Source organism: Syngnathus acus, chromosome 6 (assembly GCF_901709675.1).
Source record: "Syngnathus acus chromosome 6, fSynAcu1.2, whole genome shotgun sequence".
Lineage (NCBI taxonomy): Eukaryota > Metazoa > Chordata > Actinopteri > Syngnathiformes > Syngnathidae > Syngnathus > Syngnathus acus.
In genome coordinates this window covers 3,912,484-3,936,995 of record NC_051092.1, presented here as the reverse complement: position 1 = coordinate 3,936,995, position 24,512 = coordinate 3,912,484, and the positions used below count along the sequence as shown (strand labels likewise).

General features: G+C 46.3%; 2 protein-coding genes across 2 annotated transcripts in view; one reads left to right on the top strand and one right to left on the bottom strand.

Annotated features, from left to right (window-relative positions):
* The window catches only part of nell2a (neural EGFL like 2a), a 45,667-nt gene extending 35,686 nt beyond the window's left edge, over positions 1–9,981 (top strand). Inside the window, exons 16-20 of the mRNA XM_037254754.1 lie at positions 5,405–5,545; positions 6,334–6,527; positions 7,254–7,430; positions 9,014–9,238; positions 9,340–9,981. Coding sequence (XP_037110649.1) covers positions 5,405–5,545; positions 6,334–6,527; positions 7,254–7,430; positions 9,014–9,238; positions 9,340–9,381 — 779 coding nt within the window. The 3' untranslated portion in view covers positions 9,382–9,981. The remainder of the gene's footprint in view (positions 1–5,404; positions 5,546–6,333; positions 6,528–7,253; positions 7,431–9,013; positions 9,239–9,339) is intronic.
* A 106-nt stretch (positions 9,982–10,087) lies between these two features.
* tmem117 (transmembrane protein 117) lies at positions 10,088–23,357 on the bottom strand. Its single transcript, XM_037254756.1, has 7 exons — positions 23,035–23,357; positions 21,642–21,774; positions 16,606–16,705; positions 14,967–15,064; positions 13,824–13,983; positions 11,725–11,854; positions 10,088–11,654 (listed from the first exon to the last, which is right to left on the bottom strand). Exons 1-7 carry the CDS (start codon positions 23,312–23,314, stop codon positions 10,951–10,953), a joined length of 1,605 nt encoding a protein of 534 aa, XP_037110651.1. The 5' UTR covers positions 23,315–23,357; the 3' UTR covers positions 10,088–10,950.
* Positions 23,358–24,512: the final 1,155 nt, after the last annotated feature.

Sequence of the window (24,512 nt, the reverse complement as noted above, 5' to 3'; positions counted from 1 at the left end):
TATCTTATACTCTGGAAACTACGGTAATAGATTTTTTGCATTTCGATACTGGCTTCTCTGTTCCTTGTCGAGTCAAAGACAAGTTAGGCTTAGGGTTAGTGGAAAGTAGGAGACGGAGATGTTCCTGATGTGACAGAATGGGAATTGTGCAGAGTGACGGGTCGGGGGATAATGCCGGTTTCCTCCACCCACACGTGTGGGCGCCGGCTGCGGGACGAAGGGTGGCTTCGGGTGGATGAACATGGAAATGCTTTCACTCAGAGCATAAGCCCAACCCTTCGGTCGTCTTTATTCTCAGAAGCCTGGCAGCTTTTAGAAGTCTCCCCTGAGACTCGTCCCACTGCAGACTGACGGCCCGTCATAAAAAAAATGACTAAAATATATATATATGTATCGCCTTGTAGCAGTCGCCATTTTGGATTGTTCCCCTTTGTGTTTTGTTTGTGTAATTACGCGTAAGGGTGCTGGTGGGTTTGAATTGTGACGGTTTGTGTGACTCGTCATTATCGTGTGCGTATGTGTGTGCTGCTGACAGACAAGACGCTAGCTAGAAGTGTGATACCTCATGAATTATGCACCACGCAGCAGAGGAGGGCACACACTCACACACTCACACACACACACACACACACACACACACACACACACATACACACACTTGAGTTATGGATCTAAATGTACGCAGGGAGCCGCCATGTCGCGCGTGCCCCCAAACACGGCTGCCCAGTCAGTGTGGCAACGCGGCGCCGTGTCCTCTTGACGTTAATGGACCACTCTGGAAAGAATTAGGAGACCACTTTTGCTTTTCGTCGCTATTTTGGGGCGTGAAATTGACATTTTTATTTTGTTGTATTAACCACTGACAACATACGCAAGTCTTTGGTGAGTTTTCTTTTGAGTAGTCCGTCTTTAGATCCACTGAAGACTGTAAGAGTGGAATAGGGCGGGACGATTAATCGAATTCAAATCCACAAAGCAATTTTAATTATTTATATATGTTGTGTTTATATAAGTCGAGTGCTCGAAAAGACAAGTTTGACGAAACATCGAAGTCGTAAAAGCGTTTTGTTTGCATCAGTGTTGTGATCTGTCGAATAATGAGATCCTAAATCAGCACTTTTCTCCAATGACGGCGTTTTTACGCCGGTGGGCCGGTCCGTAATGGTTTCTAATGCGGTGAAGCATTTTGGTCCGCCTCATTAAGAAAAGTGGGCTGGAGGAGCTCGTAAAAAACTTGAAGTCTGCTTCGGTGTTTTACGAGCCATGTACTTTGAAGGTGATTTTGAGACGGTACACTTGTAGCGCTTGTAACTAATAACAAGCGCTGTCCCTCGCGGGCCTCTCAGAAACGTAGCATGAGATCACAGACAACGGTCGAGCATCTTTCATCTTGTCGCGCGACGCCGCAGACACTTTTGATCAGCGGCTCTGAACGTGTTCAATTTGTTAGCTTTCGAAAGGGGAGGCTGTAAATGGCGTTTACGGTCCGAGACGTACGTGGGCCTCCTTCTCACTCTTGGAGCTTTTTCAGGCTTGAGATGACTCGTCTTTAGCTGTGACCACCAGACAGAATTATATATATTTATGTTTATTAAGCGGTATAGAAAATGTATGGATGGATAATATATAGCTAGCTATCTATATAGCTATATAACTATATAGCTAGCTAGCTAGCTAGCTAGATAGATTTTGTATTATTATTGCTGGATATTTATTTCTTATTATATAGATTTATATATATATATACATATATCACATTTTTATTATTTATATGCTGGATGTTACATCATTTTTCCGTTCATATTTTAGCTTCGGTTCATTTTAACGTCGTTCCATAAAACGTCATTCGCATTCGAGTTCCAAGTCCCAAAGCGACACGGAGGTTACAAGCGCGGCTTTGTTAGACGGGAAAAGAACGCGCATCCCTTTTTCATTTCACGTACGGCAGCCGTTGAGAGCATCGCAGCTGCCACCTCCCACCTGACGCCGAGCTCGTGAATATTTCAACGCTCTCTGCCTCCCCTTCAAGGTCTCGTGGGGACTTGCTTAAGCTCAAGTGGCTTGTTTAAGCTCAATAATTATGTATTCGTTATTTATTTAGCAAGGGCCTTACAAAGGAATCCATCCGTCACTCCTAATTAGCGTGTGTTAATTAGATGTCGCTAATGGCGGGAGCTGCCGCTTAGCCCCGAGCAACCTGCTCCTGCTGTACCTCCAAAACACAGCCAGACATTCTCGGAGTCGAGCACCAGTACGGTGTGTTCCAGGTATAAAGAATATCCGCATTATACCGGTTTTTTTTTAACTATAAGGCGTGTTTCACATTCTTAAATTTTCTCAAAATCCGACCGTGCGCCTTATAATCAAGTTCGTGTTCAAGTTTGACTTATTTGCTGCGCTGGTTTGTTTCCCTTAATGTGCCTTATCATCCTTATGGCCCGAAAAATACGGTATTTGACAAATAGATGCTTAATCCTTCATAAGGGTTTGTGCTCTCAATGGTGTCACAGGATAGTGCCAAGTGCATGGCTGTTAGGAAAGTAGTAATTGGTATCAAGGAAGTCTTATTAAAATGATGCATCTTAAACTGAGAGATTCAGATCTTTGTATGATAGTCGCTGGTGTATTTAACTGTTAATATCTGCAATTCTGTATATTTTTTAAAAGGTTGTTGCCAGTCACTCTTTTTTTTTTTGCCAATTAGAGTTAACGGCAAATAAATGTGTGTACTCATTATCATTGACTTGAAGGGAGATCTGACTTGTAATCAAATCCAAGTCGGAAGCCGCAGGAAAATGTTCCGTGGGGTCTTATCGGTATTATCAGGTGTTCGTCTGTAGCAATGGAAATCAGTCGGGGGGTGTCAGCAGTAATGAGTTCTGCACAGAACGTTGCCGTGCGGCCGCATCTCAACCTGCTGCGCGATCTGCCAGTCAAAGCACGGAGAAAACAAGAAGGGAAATCTTTAACTTCCCCAGGAAGAGAAAAGAACGACAAAGCGAAGCGGGTCGGCCAGGACGATGAAAGGGCCAGATAATGAGAAACGGGCAGAGAGCAATAAAACTCCAAATGACTCTTTGTTGTTTTAAATCCTTAAGGAAAAGTGCAGGGTTCAGCAAAGGTGACGACTGTTTTTTCGCTTTCAGCGTGACAATGACAGACAGTTGCAGTAAAGCGGAAACATGCCAGAAAGTGGAAGCAAAGACAAACGAGCGGCCGTCGGGCGCTTTGGCTTTATCTCGGGAGAAGCCGCCATAATGGAAGGCTTGTTTCCAGGCTTGCCACTCGCCATAACCGCAAGACGGACAACCACGGCGAGCCGTCATCCGTCTACCTCGCCGTGACCTCGTCCTTACTACATTTTCATAACCTTGTTTTTCTTTGAAGGGTCACCAAGACATAAACAAGTTGTGAATAATGCAAGCGGGCATCCGTCGCAGCTGCCCCAAACTCGTGCGAGGTCCCGAAAACACGGGCCCACGTGCTAATTGTAACCGACGAGCCTCGCACGGATGAAAGGGGGAAAAAAAAAAAACGACGATTCGTTTGTCGCAGGTCTAACCTCGTGACGGGCTGAAAATAATACCATTGGCATATTTTTAAACACGGCCTATAAATAGCCAAGGATGAGGTAATGCACCTGCGGACTTGGATTCTTCTCGAGCAGAATTTAGATTCATTTGAAATAAATAGATTTCCGGCCCCCTACCTCATTCCCGGCAAAGAAAAAAAAAAAAAAAAGGCTAACTTTGAAATAGATAAGGCCCTAATCTGCGGCGCATTTGATCAACACTTAATCCGCTGCGGAAATTCTATTAAAAGGCTGAGAGCTCATTAGCCAATAGACCTTAATCCCATTAGTGGCCGGGCGGCGGGGGACCTCGGCGGGGAGGCGGGGCAGCCCGTCGCCGAGAAGGTCACATGGCACACATTGCCGTTTTTATAATGAGGGGAGGGGGCATCGTGCATGGCGAAGAAAAATATTAAAGCCAGCCGTGCAGACGCATTTAATCTCCGCTCAAGTCTGAGCCTGTTGGCTTTGCCCACCCCCCCATCCCAAGCTCACGCGGGCCTGGCCCTTTAGTTTAATTAAATGTCGGCGATGTCGCTCGATGTTTATTTTTACCTTGTGGAGAAACGGCAGGACGCTGCTCTATTTTCATCCTCGTTGATGTTGGTTGAAGTTAATGATGAAAGTGAGTCAATTAATTTCGGCGGGTTTTGCGATTGGAAAATAACATTGATACGGATATCTTTGTGGAAGTCATGCAGTCGATACCCGATTGGTTGTTTTTCTTCGGGCGCTTGTTTTTTTTTCAATATCGAATTTGATGCTCAACTGCTGATAAAAAGTTTTTTTTTTTTCTTCTTTTTAAATTGCAAACTCCACTTTTAAAAACCAAATGCTTGATTCTAGAAATTATCGGGTTTGTATCGCTTTAGCGAATGTCAGACCCACCTGTGTTGGTTTACCTGGTCCCTGGTGTTAGCCAATCAGCTCCCTCCAAACTTTTGTCCAGGTGCTCCTTGTCAGTTGGTTTGTATTTAGCTGCCATCTTTCTGTTGCGCGGGTTCTTTGTCCGCGTTCAAGCCCAACCAAGATGTTTTAGTGATGTCGGTCTTTTGTTCAGATAGCATTTTTGTTTGTTCTAAAACCTGCTTTTGTGTTTTTTGTTTCCTTCTAATGAAACGAATTGATGGCTGCGCTCCTTTGTTTGCCCCACATGACAAAAAGATTTCTATTGATTTCAGAATCTTAACCTTACTCCAAAAAAAATCAAGAAACTATTTTGTTCATATGATTTTGAATGGTTGACTTATTTTAAAACTTGTATGACAGTTAAGACTGTTCAAATGTAAAACAGTCTGACTTTTATTTTAGTTTTTTTTTTTTTTTAGACTTTTATTAAGATGTTTGTGTGTGTTGAAAAACGTTCTTTCTGGGAAGAAAAATTAACAACCCTCCCCCCAGAAAATATTTCTTTTTATTCCCTTTACAACATCTCGGTAACATCGTATTTGTGGTCCAAATCCATTTATCTTGAGCTCATTTTTATTTTTATCTCCTCACATCTTTTTGATTCAGTAGCAGCTCCGTTTCATTTATAACAGACATCACACATAAACTTTTAAGTTGTCTTTCTTTTCACTGTACTCATGTTTTTTATATTTTTGCTTTGCTTTCCCGGGCGGCCTCACGCAGCGCAGCGTTGGATTCATTAGCTGCCATCTCGTATATCGACGCGCCCCGTCCTTCTTTCACAACAATGCAGCTGTGCTTTAATCAATAAGATGAAATTCATTCAAAAGCCAGACATCAAATTATGAACGGCTCGAAGGATGCCCGCCGGCCTCGAATACATCTTGTGACTTGAACTCTTCCCGTCACGTCCTTCCTCCTCAGATATCGACGAGTGTGCGGACGGCTTTGTGGAGTGCGATAGTAAATCCACTTGTGTCAACTTGCCCGGCTGGTACCACTGCGAGTGCCGCGACGGCTACCATGACAACGGCTTGTTTTCCGCCAACGGAGAGTCGTGCGTCGGTGAGTCGCAATATCACACGTGCGACAAATGTGTCTCCTTATCGTCATTCGAGGCCTGATATCGTTTCGAGAGAGAAAAAAAATTACAATTATTTACACTTCTTTAGAATGTGTTGCATGTACAATACCTGCAAATGCTCAAAATGTTCTTTTTGAAATAATTCACCCGGAACGCTCCTTTTCCAAAATGTCTGTCTAAAGATGTGTCGGCTGTCAAGAGGCAGCCCGCTGTTGCTGAGGAACACGCAAGCGTTCCGATGTAACAACAGAGCTGGCGCCTCGCCGCCCGTTGACCCCATCCCGCCTCTGTCACTTTGAGTTCACGGGGTGGGCGAGGGGGAACACGTCAGAAGAAGAAAAAAAAACAAGCTTCCATTTGGCCACGCTCAAGCGCTAAATGAAAACTGTCGACAATTTTCAGCCTCATCGTACAGCATCGGTGTCAAACCCGAGGCCCGGGGGTCCAGATATGGCCCGCCATATCATTTTCTGTGGCAAATTTTGCATCAACTTTGCGTCGTACTAAAATTCCAGATTGTCTTCACGTTAAAAATATTGCTTGCAATTTTTATTACCATTCGTCTTTTTAAAAATATTTGAACAGTTTTTACTAGTCTCTCAATTCAATCTAGTTATTCATCAGTTTGTTTTGTAGCCTAAACTGTACATAGAAGACGTCGGAAACTATAACTACGATGTGGCCCGTGACGCAAATGAGCTAGCTGCCGTACGGCGTCAAAATTCAGATGGTGCTTGATGATCAGGATGTGTTTCCCTGCGGCGAGCAGATATCAACGAATGCAAGACGGGCCGTAACACGTGCGCCAACGACACGGTTTGCTTCAACCTGGACGGAGGCTACGACTGCCGCTGCCCGCACGGCCACAACTGCACCGGCGACTGCGTCCACGACAACAAGGTCAAGCACAGCGGGCAGATTTGGGTGCTGGACAACGACCGCTGCTCTGTCTGCTCCTGCCAGGTGACCCGAGTCTTCCTTTTACACTTAGGGGGGGGGGGGGTACGATGATGCTGATGTTTCAAGTCTTTTCTTGTACGTCTGCCAAAGCGCTGAAGGAGAGACGTTCCTCTCTCTCTTTCTCTTTGTGTCCCCTGACGGGCCAATCAGCAGCAAATGCCAACTTGTAATGTCCTTTTTTTCGTCCTTCCCGCTGAAACAATCAGTGACATTTGAAACAATACGCACCGGCGCAAAAAAGTACAACGTTTGCGAATCGTGCGGCAAGGTTGCAACTAATCGTCTCTTTGTGTGTGGGCAAGAGAAGACGGCCATCTTTACGATGCACGCCGTCGGAATTGACAACGGTGATCTTTCTTCGCAAAATGTCACATCATCTGGCTTTAATTTACAGACAATCTTGTTTTCGCTAAAAATGTATACAATGCCATGTGAGTCACTAATGCCACGCCTGGTGAGAGCGGAATGCGATTATGGCAGATTAGTGTCGGTAGCGAATGAGCAAGCAGAAAATTATTCATTTGATGACAAAAGAATGGGGCAAGAGTGGCTCCCTAATGGAATGCCTCGTATTAATTGATTGGAGAGATGGAATGGCCGCCCGTCAAAATTAGTCGAGCCCAGCGCTCGGCGTAAACAAGTAATTGTTTGCGAGGTGGCGGGCGCGGCTGGAGATCCAAAAGATGATGCCAGGTCGACGATCTAACCTTTGTTTTGGTTTGGGGACAGGCCGGCCAGGTGATGTGTCGCAGGATGGTGTGCGACTGCGACAACCCCAGTGCTGACCTCTTCTGTTGCCCCGAGTGCGACCCGCGCTTGAGCAGCCAGTGTCTGCACCAGAACGGAGCGCTGACCTACGGCAGTGGCGACACCTGGGTGGAGAACTGCCAACAGTGCCAGTGCCTGGTGAGCGCACGACACGATGCATTGCACAAAAGTTGCTCCTGTTTACTCCATTATTATTTTTTTATTATTATCGTCATTTCATCATCATGTCAGCAGCTCACTGCTAGCGCAGATGTTTGCATTCAGGGATGTTTGTAGACCCCCCCAGGTGCACTCCAGGCTAAACAAAAATCACAACTAAATTAGCTAATCGGCCTGAAAGCAGGGGGCCCGTTAAGGGGGGTTCCCGAAAACAGACATGTCACTGCAGTGTCTACTGAGGTTGCGAGTCCTGTCCTGGTCGTCTCTGCAGGCTCGCTACTAGCCGCCAGTCGAGAGGGGTCCCGTGAGGGGGATTCCCGACATGGTGTCATTGCTGATGCCTACATTTGTCACTGAAAACATCTCTCGCAGCACGCTTCACATGATTTTGGAGTTGTTTACAACATAAAACAAAATCGTATCGCAACACTTGACAGCACTGCGGTCGCCATAGAAACACCGGCGGAGGCGTAAGAGTTTCTAGTTTTGGCGAGGGGACCAGCCGGCCATGGGGGGAAAAAATGAAGAGGAGGAATTGAAGATGGAGGAGGATTCCAAAAGACCTTTTCGCACGGTCGTTTGATTTAACGGGCCCAACACGATTGCAGACGATTCTGTGTGGGAGGGGCGAAGATTTGTGTTCATCAAGCTTGTGTGTTTTTGTGCCGTGGGTCCAAACTCAGATCGCCGCTTGACTCTTTTCACGGGTCAAGCGTCCGCTGTTTCCCTTTTTCTCTCGACGTTGTCGACGTAGCACGTAGGCGGACTCGTGAGAGACTCCCGAGAGTGGCAAAGTCACGCTTTACGTGCTGCTGCGTCTCTCCCACTTTTGGTGTCTCACGCCGTCTGTTGAGTGACGCACAAATCGGCTTATTTTTATGCCATCGCTGACTGGCCTTTTCATTAGGGACGCCGTATTTTAAAATGATATCTTGAAAAAGTCAGATGCCTACCTTTAAAGGCTGCATGGAAATTGTTTTCCGTCTCTTGTTTACAAACAATCTGAAAAGGTCAAGGCCAAGCGTGCTGCGCTCAGTGTGCGTGTTGACAGCGGCGGGAGGTAACACGCAGGCCGCTAAAGCGCACAGACCGCGGACCACGAGCTCCAGTGGCGATGATGATGCGTGAAATGGACGGGGGGATGCCGCTCCGGCCTCAGCGGGGCGGCACAGCCTCCGCACATCTGCATAAGGACATGTCATCATGTAAAAGGTCCAAGACTGTGCTCGTCTTTACCCAGAAGCGAACTGCTGGCGACTGTCAATTTCTAGAAATGGCCAGATCATCAAAACGCATCCCGCCGTGTCTATCTGCCACCTGCAGCTGTGCCGGCTTGAAAAGAGAGCTTGATGGTTCATGGCATTGGGGAGAAGCGTTCTGCAGCCTGACCCGAAGCGTCGGCTTTGAAGACACTCGTTCCCGGGAAATATGCGACTCGACTCAACAGCGATTCGCGAAAGACACTTTCTACCAACGTTGTTGTTTACTGCGATCGCTCCGCACTGATTCGTCGGCGACGTTAGCTTTTTAAAAATAGTCCGTGTTGTCGTCGTGTTGCGTAGCAGGGGCAGGTGGACTGCTGGCCTCTGCCGTGCCCGCCCGTGGACTGCGAGTTCACGGCGGTGGCCGAAGGCGAGTGCTGCCCTCGCTGCGTGAGCGACCCCTGCCAGGCGGACACCATCCGCAACGACATCACCAAGACCTGTGCCGACGAGCACGGCGTCCCGCGCTTCAGCGGCTCCTCTTGGGTCAAGCACGGCACCGAGTGCACCCTGTGTCAATGCAAGGTAACGGATACACCCAAGATGAAACTTTTTTTTTTTTTGCTGAGTCTGCAAGCTGGATTTGTCTGTGGCTGATCAGCGATTTGTTGTCTTTGTGTTAACAGAACGGACACATCTGTTGCTCAGTGGACCCCATGTGCCTTTAGTGGCTGGCAAAGGCACCTGTACAGCATTCTCCATGTAAAATACAAGAAAGTTAAAGGGGAAGAAAAAAAAAAAAAAAGGGAAACAAATATCCCCCCCCCCCCCCCCCCCCCCACTTGAATGTCTCCTCACTGATCTCGTCAGGCTTGTTTAGGGCGGAAATTTATTGTTATTGTTTCATTGTCAATGCCAGCAGGATTGGTGCGTTCATTAAAAAAAAAAATCTAAATGAAAATACTAACACTTGTCTTTCTACCAAACGTTTATGATAGCTAACATGATGATGATGATGATGATGATGAAGGCCCGTTTGAGCATCCACATGAACCTTGTAAAATATCAATATTAACTGGCATGATTGTGCTTGATGTCCAAAAGATTTTCTTTTTGCAAATTTCTTAAGTGCTAAAATGATGACGATGATGATGATTCCTTAGAGGCCCGTTAGCGATTTATTTTGCCACTTTACCAGTCGTCTGTATTTTGTGCTGTTTTGTAGCTTTTATTGCACTTCTCTTTTAGTCATATGTTTGTTAGTTCTTTTTTTTTTATTTCCCAGCTTGTTATTGTGTCATAGTGAAATAAAGTACATTTAACTTTCATGCTTTTTTTTCTCTCATTTGTGCCTTCTTTGCAAAATTGCTGATTTCTTTTTCTCTCACAAACGCCACCCTGAAATTGACCAAAGATCACATCTTAAAAATGTCATAAATGTACAAATTTATTGCTTCAGCAGATTATTTTGAATTCATTCAAACAATGACAACTTTTTTTTGTCCGCTTCGAATAAAAATGACACAAACTGGAAGAGACGTTTCCACATTAACTACTCGAATCTCCTTAGTGATGTTTCATGTTTAAATTACACAGCCGAGCGTTTTCCAGAATATTATGGCAAATACAGCCACCTCTTCATCCCGTGCATACACACACACACACACACACACACGTTTGTGCTCTCCGCAGCCCAGTTATTATTCCTGTAAGTGCCTAAATCTTTCTTGGTTTATTCTTCTGTTTGCCTCCTTTTAAAAATGACACACATTCGAGAATATTACAGCATCATGCATTGAGTGAATTATAATTTGGATGAATGCAAAGGCAAATCCTATTACTGCACTTATGTCTGTGAGTAATACGGCTGTTATTCAATTAAGACTCTTTTCTGTATGAGCTTTTCACAAATGTATGCAAATTCGTCTTTTATCTTGAAGGGAGGAGGGGGGGGTCAAAAGAAAAATGTCAGAAAGCAGTTGAGTGAATATAAATGTTGCAGATTTTAAAGAACAATATCCCAACGAAATAAAAGGCCAAAAGTAGGCACTTTGGATCGAGGCAAAAGCGTGTCTCCACTTTGATGGAGAAGGCTGACATTATATTTGGATGATTGTCAAGGCACGACTGTTGATTGGACCTGGAAGCGGTGGGGAGCAAGGAAAAGGCCTCCGTTATAAGACACCGAGTAATGGAAATGCAAAAAATCCACCAGGCCGCAGTTTGGAAAGATCCGGTTTTGGTTTCAAATGAGAGCTGTAAGAAACTATCAGTAGAAACGCGATACGGTTCGCAGGTCACAGCGGGTCGTGGGCGACGTCCTGAGAGACGCCCGTTTCCTCTGCTTCACGTTCAATGCCGAGCCACCTGAGGAAGGCGATCTCGTGAGAGATGGTCGATTCCTCGGAGGCCTCGAGGTCACCGGCGGCGCTGGGATGCGCCTCTTCCACCGTGTCGCTGGCGGGGGGCGGCACCGGGGCGTCCTCGGCTTCCGTCAGCAGCGGTACGGACGTTCCCGAGCGCTTGAGGCCGTCGGACTCGTCGACGTCCTGACCTTCCTCGGGGGTGACGGCCGTCTCTTTGCCACATGACGACTTGCGCTTCATCCTCTCGTAGCTATTGTCTTGGTTTTCGGTCTCGCTGTCGGAGAATCGGCCCAGCATCAAGATGAAGCCACCGAAGCTGATGAACGTTAGCAGGCTGGGGAGGAAGGCCAGGCACTTGAGCGCCATGCTAGCCCCAATGTAGCGACTGTGCAGCCACAGGTCCTGCTCTTTATAGGAGCGATTGGTGCTCGGGTCCACGTTGTTGGCGCGCCACTCGTACGTCAGCGTGCTGCGGTTCAACGTCCTGAGGCTTTCGGCTTTCTCCACGTTAAAGATGTACTCGCCGGGCCCCACGTACTGACCGTACTCGTACGGCTGGTAGAAGATCTGGTTCTTCCACATGTTCAAGTCCAAAATCAGCACCAGGAAGATGATGCCGTAGTTGAACCACTTACCTGAGAGGGGACACAAGAACATATTTGTTCACGACGGAGCAAATCACGTTGAGAATAAAAGTCACCGTACCTGTGATGTGAATGCGGTACTCCTCTTTGAAGATATATTTGCAGACAGGAAGCTTGAAATTCAACTGTGCTGTTGGCAGTCCTGGCAATTTGATATCCATGTTGCCCATGAAGTGAGGGAACTCCCAGTCCTGCGTACACGCAGAGCATAACTAAAGGTATGTTCTGAAAAAAGGACATCTTATCAAAATGGGACTTCTTCGCTGGAGTAGCCGCCTTCCCTTCAAGTGTGAAATTAAACAACTGAGTCTAAAAATTTAACAACAAAAAAAGTGTCATGTATGACTCTGTTGAGAGTGATGCAATTATAATTATTTAATAATATTTAATAATAATAAATCCATGAAGGGCTTAGATGAATCAAAACATACTTTAGTTGACTTATTACTGAGAAAAGTCCAATACTTGGGATTTCATAGACCGAGCGTCACTTCATATACCGCAACGCCTAGTGTGTGTTATGATATTAAAATTCACACTGCAATTCCCAATGTGCTCATATTTCTGGAGGGAATAGCAACTCCCAAGCTATTAATGAAGTCCAGTCCTCGGTCACTACCGTAGAGGTTCCTTTCGACAAAAACAGGCGCGAGGACGAGCCAATATAAAGATGTGCAGTGCAAAAGGCAATCCGTGCAAATCAGGCCGAACTCAGGAGACCCTCGACGACGAGTCAAAGTCACGGCGAGCCTGGTGAAAGTGTCCAAAGATAGTAATTAGGCCCAGCAGACGTCCGGTGCGTGCCGCGGAGGCCGCAGCCATGAGCAGCGCTAACGAGCGTGGCATTTCTAGGCTCCTCCGGCAAAAGAAACGAGCCAAAGTGACAAAAGATGGAGATAATAAACACTTTGGGTTTGTATTGCGAGACACACACCCACACAAAGGAGTTGTTTTTTTTTTAGCAGTGTAATTACAAAGACACGGGTAGAAAAGTAAACCGTAGCTTGGAGGCAGGAATCTCAAACAGATCCATTAATTAGCTTGAGAACAACAGCGCACATGTTTTCTCAGGGAGGATTAACTGGGTTTGAACCGCAGCGTCCTCCATGGCGGGGTTGTCTCGGTGAACACTAGGAGGCGTCGCGACAGACCAAAATAATCAATCACTCCAGGGCAAGCCGTGACTGGCAAGCGAGCGGTGAAGAAATGTTGCGATTCACTCGAGTGGAAGAAGGAATTAATGATATTAAAATTGGAATAATTGCGCGAAATTCGCCACACTAGCGGCCATGCAAATTAGCATCGGGCTTTAATAAGAAATCGGTTTTGCTCCTTCTGGTGCGCTTAACTCATTCACTGCCCAGCACAAAGTCATGTTTGACGTCTATTCTCGTCAATGGTAGCGAATGGGTTACTACGGAACGTGACCCCTGCTTGACCTCAGCCAAATACGAAGCTTCCAATGCTTTAGCAACTCAAGCTACATTTCAATTTTGTCCTGCCCTTATTTCATACTGTCACGCTATGCTAACATTAGCATTTGTCTGGCATTTCTCTCCAGTCTACGTCTCCTAAAATAGAACAATACCATAGCCGTGTTTATAATAATCCCAAGTGATCGATAACGGCCCGGTTGAACCGTTTTAAGTACGGTGAAGCGGAAAAAGGCAAATAATTAACAGAGTGACGACAATCCCAATCAGACTTTTTATTCACGCTCAATAGCCGCTCCTTGAAGTTGTTGTTTTTGCCTGGACAAACACATCTGCATATTTATGAGCCACAATGAGACAGGCCCGAGTGATGTTCCTATGGGAGGCGCCGGTTTGTGTTTGTGTGTGTGTGTGTGTGTGTCCAATGATCTTGTGAGTCATCATAAGAGGAAATGAAGGCAGCTCAAATTGTAGAGGGTTCCTGTTGGGTGGGACTGACCAAGTACATGTAGGGAAAATAGATCAAAATGTATTTGTGTCCAAGCCAGCCGAACATGATCAAACGCTCCTCTTGCTGCTCGGCACCACAGCCAGTCATTGATGAATCGGGAGAGGGGGGATGGGAGGACGGGAAATTGCAGAGACCAAGACCGAGAGACATCCCGGCGACTCCCATTTGTGTGTGTGTGTGTGTTGTTTTTAATTGGCCACTGGGGAGCGTGCCTACCTGCATGACAATGAGGAGGTCGAAGACCAAAATGAAGGAGGCCAGGAAGGCTCTGGAGACCTCATCGCTGGGCAGGAAGCCTCGGTTGAGGCAATCCCAGCAGAGCCAGTCGGTAGCGATGGCTGAAACCACCAATGTCGTCAGCAAGATAAGCACGGTCCTGCGGCGGCACGTTTGGTCCGGGAGCCAGAGAGATGAGATTTACCAATGAATTAGAGTGGAAGCCAAGCTTGAAACAAACATTTCTTTTTTTTTTTCCACCCCAAATCCAAACGAGATGAGGCGCTCGTTTATTACATGGCGAACGAGGAGAAGAATGAGGCGCTACAGAGGGAGCCAATGGAGTGAAAAGCAACATACAGAAGACAAGATAAATGAAGTGTAATTGCGCGTGCATTTCTAAACACCGCCGTGATTATAAATGTCACATTAACCGGCAAGCAAGGCTTTTTTTTTTTTTCCCCCTCCGCTCATAATGTTGCGATAATATTCAGCCAGAAGATTGAGTGCCTGGTGTCTTCCCCACCAGCAATAAAGTTATTGGCAGTCTTTAAAACTACAACGACATTTCTTAGAGTGAGAACCTCCTCCAATGGATACGCCTGAATTATACTTTCACTGAGAATAAATATATAATTTGACTGTAATACAACAAACTGAGTCATAATTAATAATTATAATAATTATTTTTAATTATAATTAGTAACTGAACAAATGAGCAATGTATATAAGAAAAAAAGAAAAAAATGAAAACCTGGCTTTCATTGCAGAGGAAAAGAAAGCCGCGCCTGAGATGGAGACACACTTTAACCTCCCCGATAGGGGCAAACGTACAAACGTGACCGAGACCGTGATCCTCCAATCTGTTTGCCTTCCGGGCTTTGCAGCATTTGTTTAGTACTTATTGAAAGGTCATGATGAACAACAACACCAAAAAAAAGCCTGGGAGAGAATTTACCACGTGACCTTGCCCCATTCATCGATTTCCGCCTTGTTCTCGTTTAAAGGTGCTGACGAGAATGATGGATGATTAACACAACTATTGGCTGCTTGTAGCGTACACACACGTTGGGCACATTACACACTAGACTGAGTGACAATTATGTTGGGAGCTACTTTAAATAACTCATCAAGCCATCTTACCAGAAGAGGACAATCCTATTGTTGCCTTGCTTCCAGAACCTTCTTGCATCTTTCCCCCAGTGTGGGTAGTTATTATCCTGAAGCATCATATCTGTCACCTGTAGAAATAATTACAAGACTTGATCACGAGTGTGGACTAAGCTGTTTGGAGAATTCAGGCTATGCATCGTTTTTGCTCTGCTAAATTATTGTGACAGCCAGAAATGTTCATTTGAATCATTAAAATTGAAAACAGCTCCTCCAGTCCACTAGAGGGCGATCAACTAATTTTCCATCCATGTTATTAGACTGGCTTGTGGCCTGTTTTCGTTTAGTTTTGTCATCTCTGCCATGTTTTCCCTGTGTCCTTTTTCACGTCATCTATCTCATTATTTTTTTGTGTGTGTGTGTGTCGAGGTTTTAGGAAGAGAGTGCCCGTCGAGTATCCACTCTGCTGCAGGCTGTATTCGTTGCTTCCTGCCCTCTCGTGTGGAGGAGACGCATCTTTAATGCGCCTTGTTGAATTAATGGAAAGCGCAAATGAAGAAGAATCATTTGCAGAATGGGTGCTTTGCCACGGCCTGACATGCTCTTTCCTCTCCGGCCAGACGTCTTGCTCTCATCCCACGGCCTGTTTTTTCTCCGCAGTACGCGCAGAATACTAATGCCACCGAAAAGGATAAACCTGACCTATGAATGAAGTGCGTGCTAAAACACGCAATCGAAATTTTATAGTGCTTTTGAATGGGATGTTTTACTGCTTCATATAATTTACTCGGAGTTACCCCCCTTCTCAAAGACTTAATAAAGGACAATTGTTTTAAATCGTTGAAAGCCGCTGAGGCAAAAAATGGGAGGATCGGATGAGCGGGAAAATGTCATTTGTGCTAACGGGGTTCATTCAAAAAGGGATTCAATGAGCCTCACATAACACAACCAATTCATCTTGCCAATTAGCCCTGCGCGGTCAGACTCGGCTTAACTTGAATCAAGCTAATGTTGCGTTCGCGTACCTCTCGAGAGACAATATGATGATGTCAGTTATGCGGCAGCAGTTGGCTGCGTGCGGGTTCACTAATTGGCAAACACAAATGTAAACGGATACATGTTATTTACATCTCATACTTGCGGTCATGCTTTGTTTGCTGTTGACTGCTTGCATTTGCGTGGAAATAAATAAAAAAAATTCCAGCCGTTAGTCAACTTGCATTGGGGTCAAGCATGAGCATTGACCATAATCAGCAGCTGTAGCTGATGCAAAGAAAAAATCTTACTGTGTTTAGCATTATAATTATATTACGAGCCTCGGGCACAGCTAGAGGGGGGGCCACAGGGGCGCTGTCCCCCTCACAAAAAATATGCTTTGACTGTCTAGGGCCCGTATCTTCAGATGTTTTATCCCACATTTCCCACTGTCCAAAGTAGGGAGCATATAGTGAATGTTCATCAGCAATTTTTGATGAATTTTTGGCATTTGTAGAAATAAAATGGTTAGCGGATGAACTAAATAATGTACTATTTTGATTGGCTGAAATGCCATGAGCGTTCATTTAAGCTCTTAGGACTGTCAGTGTTGTTCAGGTCACATGTCATGACGTGTAAGCATCAATCATTTTGTTGAGTCAAACAAAAATCAAACGATAAATATGTTGACTCTCACCATCCACGCCGTACTAAAGTCCCCCATCCAGGTGCCCACGGCAGCCATCTTCATAAAGCTGGTGTTTTTGATGCCCATTTGGTCCGTCACCATGTGAGACCTACCACACGTGAGAGAAGAGCAAAAAATATGTGTAAGTAGGCGACGGAGAAAACAGTCAGTGGCGCCAAGTGCGCTCATGCTAGCTGCCTGGGCCAAGTGCGCTCACGCTAACTGACTGAGCCAATCATGATCAATGTCAACCTGTGAAGAGACGAGCCGCCTTTCGACCTTCGACGGCCGTAAACAATCCACGCCAGCGCCAACACAATTGATCCTGTAGCGCCAATTTCCATTTTGACAATGAAGAGTTTGGCAAATGATCCATTTGCGATGGCCAATTTGCCTGGTGTCTAAATGATTGCAAATCAACACCGGTTTCGGAACCATTATTGGGACCACGCGATGTCGCAGCGATATGAATTGAGACGCTTTTCTGGGAAGAAGCGGCGTCGCAAACTCAAACCACGCAGCTCCATTTTTTTGTAATAACACAAGGCAAGGAGCGGCGTGAGGGGACTCTGGAGGTGAAGTGGGTCAGATGAATGCCGGCGAGTCGGAGGCGGGGGGCTCCTTGATCCTCTCGGCCGTCTTCGGACTGGAGTGGAGCAGGTGGGCGCCTTCCTTCCCCCCCCACAACCCCTGCAGGTCAGGACTATAATGGATGGCGCACTGGCGAGGCTTTCAAGGAGCTGTATTTGAAGTCAATAGCTCCATTCATCTTGGTTTCTCTCAACCAATCTCAATAAGAATGCTTTCTTCTGCACACATGACTTGAACATGACCTCACTGCATCATGTTCACCGACGTAAGCAGATGAGGCATGTCTTCATCCAGATAATCACAAACAAAGGCATTGTGCTGAATGACTGACTGGGAAATGAATGATTGAAAAGCTGGAGGACTTGAACAGAAACACAAGCAATAGAGAATTGGATGAATACCCAATAAATTCATGAAACACCAAACGATTGGTTTCATATGGTCGGTGACCATGTTTTAACTCAAATCATGACCCACCATTCAAATGAATGGAAGTAGCATTAATCCGTTCCAGCGGCGTTGAGTTCTGCATTACTATTTTGCATGTTGTGTATACATTTCAGCAAAGCAGTGTTCTTCATTTTTATTTGTTACACTAAATGCAAAATGTCCCTTTTTTGGACATTGTTATTTACATGTCATCAGTGACTGCATGATCGGGGCCAAACCTGAGAGGCGTAAATGTCTCTCGGCCTGGGCAATAAAGCGGCCTTGATTGGGTCGCACATTAAGCCTGTAAGACATTCCGTGGCTCGGCAGCCATCTCCTAACTGCCGTGGATCCCGTCGGGAGTCATTTACCCGCAGCAAAATTCTAATCGATACTCGTAGAAATGCTGCCTGGAAGCGCACGCTAGGGCTTTAAATCTAAAAAGGCTACCCCGGCGCCAACTTCCCGCCCTTCACACATATTTAATTGAGCAACCCCAGCGCTGAAAGATTCGCTTTGTTTTTTTTGTTTCACCGGGTTCCCAAGATGAGTTTAGGGACTCTTTGCGCTGCATGATCAGAGACAGAAGTCTGACTTATTCATGCTGACTGAAACTTTAATGGCCTTTGGAGTCACTTTTAGCCTAATGAGAGAATCCAGTGTAGTGGAACATTACAGTACGGGAGGGTCGTGAATAATCAGCCGCAAAATGGTTCCCGCGGCTTCGCCAGTCGGTTCTGCCAGCTCGGATCCTCTGTGGGATCTTATCGGGTTTACCACGCTTGTTCCGTCGTTAGATTCAAGGACGTTTTTTAAAGTCTTACATTGACGCAATTAGCATGCTCTGTGGAGGCTTCTCACGTCTGCGCTTATAAACTCAGAATCGTTGTTTGACGATCAAATTTATAGGTAACGTTAAATGTCTTTCTCTTCTGCCACTTTTTTTTTAATATGTGGTAAATGTGGAATTGTTCTGAATGGAATAAAGTATAAAAAAGTTTTGTTGTAACACACAAAGAGCAAATGAATTAGGTTCGGCTAGACGATGTCATGACTCCATTTCTTTGTAGCACAGCACTCACGCTGCGTATTAACCTTCGTCTTTAAAAACGTTCGAGTTGAATTTGAGCTTTGGCTAAAAATGAAACGTCGAGGATCGAGAGATAAATCAAGGTGCCGTCAATAAAGGTTGTAAAATGGCATACTAAAAGCTTTCCCTCCGATGAGTCATCCAGCACTCTTGATTTCTATTCCCGTTTTACGATCCGTTTTCACATCATGTGGCGTTTGAGGGCAAGTGTTTTCAGCTAGCCCGCGACCGTGACCACGCGAGTGACCTCATGCCGCCCCCGCTTCTGTAAACGACTCGACTCCTTGCGAACGTTAGCGACCTTGGACGACTCGGCATTGAAATGCATTCGAGCACTTCGAGCATGCCGGCTAATATCATATTTATAGCACACAACACTGAGGAGTTGCTGTGGAATGTAAAATTGTCAATAAAGCCAAAACCCAAAGCTCCACTCCTGGGGAAAAAAAAAAAGTGAAACCATTCCCAGTTGACACGTCAAGGTTATGACGGTTATTGTTTGCTCCTGCTGCTGCTGTTTGCCACAGTGACATATGGAGCGGTCCGCTCACACGTGGCCCACCGCCCCGCCCCTCCCCTCCCTCTCTGTCTGTCCCAGAAAGCAGCAGGAAGAAATATAACGAGGTAAGAAACGTGTCACCTCGCTGCTTCGAATAACGCCGGGTATCCCCAGATGCTCGTAAATCACGTCGGCGCCAACGTGGGAGCGCGCCTTAATATCTAATGAGTCATTTGGTGAGATTTGTTGGTGTGTAGGAGTGTGCATGCGAGGCAGACGCGTTTCCGTCAAATGTTGCAATGACGTTGACTGCGTGCAACAGGTGACATTCAACATAATTTATTCCGCCATTTGAATCCATTTGTCTGTGCATTAGCCCGGTTTAGATCGGACACAACACGCGTGCACAAAACGGATCATGTTTAACAACGGCAAATACCGTGATGGCTTCTAATCCCCTTCAGGGTGTCGCTCTTCTCAAACATACCCCCCCCATTTGCACATATACAATCCCCCTACATGCATCCAATTCTTTTCCCCAGCGCTCATGACAGGGGCTGCAAGAGGAAAACCAAATCCACGTTTGACTGGCCCGTCAGTCAATCACAGGGTGATTGGAAGACAACACCGAATTGGAATGAAGTCAGCTTTGTGAATGACAACATTGGCTACTTAAAAGACGTCGATGTGATTCCACATAACAGCTGCTACCTTCTTTCCCAACCACGATCACACAGCTGAGCCCCGCCTCCTTCTATATTACTCATGATTAATGGGAGCGTCGACTTAATTAAATAACACAGTCTAATTAGAAGCTGATTTTGGCTGCTAATGGCACTGTAAAACGGAGAAATGGGATTGCATGATTTAACCGAATGTTGGCGAGCCCCGTCAAGCTCCTGGGATGGTTACTGGCCTGCTTTCACATACAAGTACCCCCCCCCCCCCCCCTTTTGCCTCCCTCCCACCTCTCATTCTGAGTTACATTAAGATGCAAATAGCCGTCACATGGATTATAGCTCCCAGTGAGCCACCACGGGCTGAGTTTGAAATGACACACGGCAGGTAACAGGTTGATAGCTGTTGACCCAGAGGTGGCTGTTAATGATGTTGGCTAACGGATGACGTGCCGCGAGAGCTCCTGCTTTGCTTTATTCTTCTGACTCGATGTAGCGTCGGAGTAAATATACGCTAAACGTTCGAATGTTGATGAGTTACTATCCTTGGGGTGCCATTTAGAAGCAGATGTAAGACAACCTATGAGCTGTTTGGGAGAAAAGTGGAATAGCAACCATCTTGGAGAAAAATGGATGGATGGATTTTGTGCACAATGACCTTTTGCCATATTTGACATGGTAGGATAAATATTAGAATAAACTGAAGGGACCCTCTGAGCCAAAATTCAATGACAAAGGGCACAGGTGGCCTGCAGCTTGAGGTCACACATTCATGTTCCCACAGTTACCTTGAGCGAGGTGTGAGACGTGGCCTGCCTGCATGTGCGTGTGTGTGTGATCCCCTAAAGCGCACATCCTGGCGACAGTGATCTCCTGCCAAAAAAAAAAAAAAAAAGCCCACAACATCCTTTCAAAAGATTTGACTGCAGCTTGTTCATGGCGTCTATATGCGCAGGAACGCCCGTTCTCGCAGTGGGAGCCGCCAACGGCCACAAAGGCACGTTGAACTTTTTCTTTGTGCGGTGGCAAGCATGCTGCAGGCTGCGGGGAGTGGTTGAGGTGGGGGTGATGCAAATAAGGTTGGGATGGAGATCAAAAGACTTGACTTTCACTGCGTGCATGAGGCAGTCCTACTCATCTTTCTTGCTCTGCCTCCGTCATATATATATATTTTTTTAAAAAGTCACTCCGCAGGCATTCCTGCCACCAGGGGGCCAGCGCTCATCCCGGCAAGGCGTAAACTCGGCTCTTACATGTCGCAAGAGAACAGAAATGAGAACATTAACAGTTTTTGGCAACGTCCGGGCGCTCAAGAAAGAAAGCAAACACAGCCGCTACCAGAGCGCCCCCTGTTGGTATTTATAAAGCTTCGCAGCCTTCCATAAGGAGCAACGGATGGATGGGGGTGTTGGAATCGAATTGGCCAGATTGATAGGCTATTTTGGCTGCTGCGCTGGAACCAGGACTGGGAGTTTTTTTTTTTTTTATCACGGAAACAAACATCAAGACAGATCCGCCGCGCTCAGTTGGCTTGAAACGCAAGTTCCCCCCCCCCCCCCTTAGTTGACAGACACCTCACAAATGCAGAAATGGATTTCTGTCAGGAGCTTGACGCGAAGGTGCTGAGGCCTCACCTGGGAAAGATCTCAGATGAATATGTGGAGCTGAAAATAATCTGTCAGCATCCACCTGCTTTTTGTTTCAATCGGCACAAACAAATGGATGTAAGGATGAGGGGGGGGGGGGGTAAGTGGCTTACTCCATGCTCCCGGCCATCAGCAGGAAGAGGTTGTAGATGTGTGAGAAGATGAAGATGGAGAGGATGGTTGTGAAGAACATAGTCATCCAGGAACCATGGTCCTCGTGGAAGGCTTTGAGGCGCAGGTATCGACCTGAAGGTGAGAAGGACACGCGGGAACCGTCAGCGGCGGTCGGAGTATCTTGTCAAGCGTCAAAGAGATTAAACTCAATGAATGATCTCCTCGGATCGATAACGTGCCGCTCTCTCGGACATGTGCCCTTTGGGATTTCAATGAAGATGAAGGACCACTTTGAGGTGTCGCTTCCATAACCCGAGAGTGATTGTCTTTCATCATCGGCAATCCCGACGGGGAAAACATTCGACTCGCACTTCGCCTGCTACCGCTTGTGCTGGACGATCATCTTGTGACCTGTGGTGTGTTTGCCTCGGAATCAAATGCCTTGATATATTTTGTACGCATTCACTTTGAGGTTCTCCCTTTTGTATTGACGTCACAGGCAGCCATCTTTGCTGTGGATATTATTTCATATAAAGACTAGGCTCTGTAGGCCCTGCCCTCTAACATCTATGTTCAACATCAATTCCAGATAACTAGGATGGACCAGCGTAGATTCCAGACCATACGTCTTGCTCTGTGGTATTTCAAGGCTCATCGCGGTTGCATAATTGAATTCACTTGCATGGCTAGATTTAATTGCCTCCAGTGCCAATGAGGCCTGCTTTTAGAGCTACATGCACAATATATATCTGCAGATGTGACTTAAAAAAGAAAAAAAAAAAGGGGTTAAGGCAGTAAGCCCATCAGTGCACTTTGAGTCACTGCGCCCCCGATAAGGAATGATTCATGTTTACTCTCCGAGATGCAGGCTCAGTCCAGCAGGGTACCGTGCATATGGATGAGCTGGCCACACAAAAACACATACAGGAAAGTGGAAATGACGTCCTATGTCGTTAAGAGTTTTTCATTTCAGTCACAGCGGGAAGGCATTCACGTGAAAATCATTTCGAGGCACACCTCTTGCAGCCACATGATACAATGACAGAGCAGTGTCGCCATCTAGCGGTGAAAGCGAAGATTCATCACACCAATCAACGAGATAGGCCAATACTCGTTCTACAAATTGTGTACGTAAGTGATTTAAAAAAGGTCTACAGGACAGCAACAATAATGTTAATGATAACTAGTAGTTAAAATGTCAGCCTCATAGTTCTGATTCTGGATTTGAATCTCAGTTCTGGCCTTCCTGTGTGAGAGTTCTCATGTGTTGGCTATTGTGGGCCTTTTTTTTTAATACTATGTCAACGTAACTGCTGTGAAAAAGTTATTGAATCAACAAAGCTTCTGTACAGTCGTGTATGTTTGACTCACATTCCAGTGTGCATGACTTACCAAAGAGCTGCTGGTGAAAAAAAAACTTTCCAGCCAGGAGGCCGGAGAAGATGGCCAGCATCCAGCACACCACTTTGAGGACGCTCCATCCGGCTCCGGGGTAGTTGCTGAAAAGGAAGGAGAAGCAGTTGCCCACCACGGCGATGCGCGCCTCCTTCTGACTGTGCGACACGGGGTCCTCGGCGAAGATGAGGAAGTTGAAGAAGATGACCATGTAGGCCACCACGATGCGGGACCACGGGTGCCTGAAGTAATATCGTAAGCGACTGGCTGGCTCCATCCTGCTGAGCCACACCCCCCGCCGCCACCCACGCCACACCTGGGAGGCAGAGAGAGCATCTCGCAGTCAGATTAGCCGGGAAACGTCGCTCGGCACCAGATTAGATCGTGAGGAACGATGCTGAGGTTTGGACTCGGGATTATATGAAATTCGGCGGCATCATTTCGGATACGGATCACATACATGGAAGAATCTTAGCGGTGGTTTGTGAGGGTGTGTGATGCCCTCAGAAAGTAAAACAGCACCGCTCTGTTTGTATTTAAACTAACAACCCCACCCCTCAGACAGCACTGGATTGGACCTCTCGCGCCAGTACTCTGATTTCCAAAAATAACTCTAGGCTGGGAACTTGAGAGCAGCTGTAGGACCCCATGATACACTGCAATAAACATGGCGGCATAATGCCATTGCTGAATGAATGAGGCCAGGTGATATTGGAATGTTTGTATTTAAGACATTCAACAAGTTGCTGCTCATGAATGGGACTTGATAAGAACCCATTGCAATTTTGCATTAGAGGCTGGCAGGGGTGGAGGTGTGTATGTGAGGGGGGGTCTTTCCTACCTGTGCGCATCATGGGCGCACACCATATTCTGTCAAGCTCGGCCGTCCAACGCACCTTACCGACGCCGCTTCTCGCTCGCCCCGGCAGCCACATCAAGACCCCTACGGTGACCTCCAGACGAGGTGATGCGGCCGGAATATGTCGAGATTATCCATTTATAGCGAGACCCCTTGTGGCTACCTTACGGCAGCACCATCGCACCAGTGCGTCCAAAGAGGACCGGTGCCGATGCCAGCGGAAGGTGCAGATGTCCTGCTTCGGATAGCACGCTGACCGTAATCACACATAGCATCAGTGAAACGCAAAGTAACCTGCCTGCACTTTGCGAACAGCTGACGTCAAGGTTTAGGGTACGACAATACCACTTCCGCCAAGCACTGTCAAAATAAAACGAGTATTTGCACATTCGATCTGCCAAACCACTTCCTTGGGGTACATCCGCACATTCTGATCTCAAATTTGTATAAAACCTCCGCTTTGAGTCCACAATGATCAAATACAAGAAGCAATCCATTATTTACGTTATGATTTGGGGGTTTAAACATAAACCTGCGCGGAAATAAACAAATATGAACAGCGTGAACATTTATTGGATGCTCATTATGTCCATAAAGTCAAAGTGGCTCGAGCTGG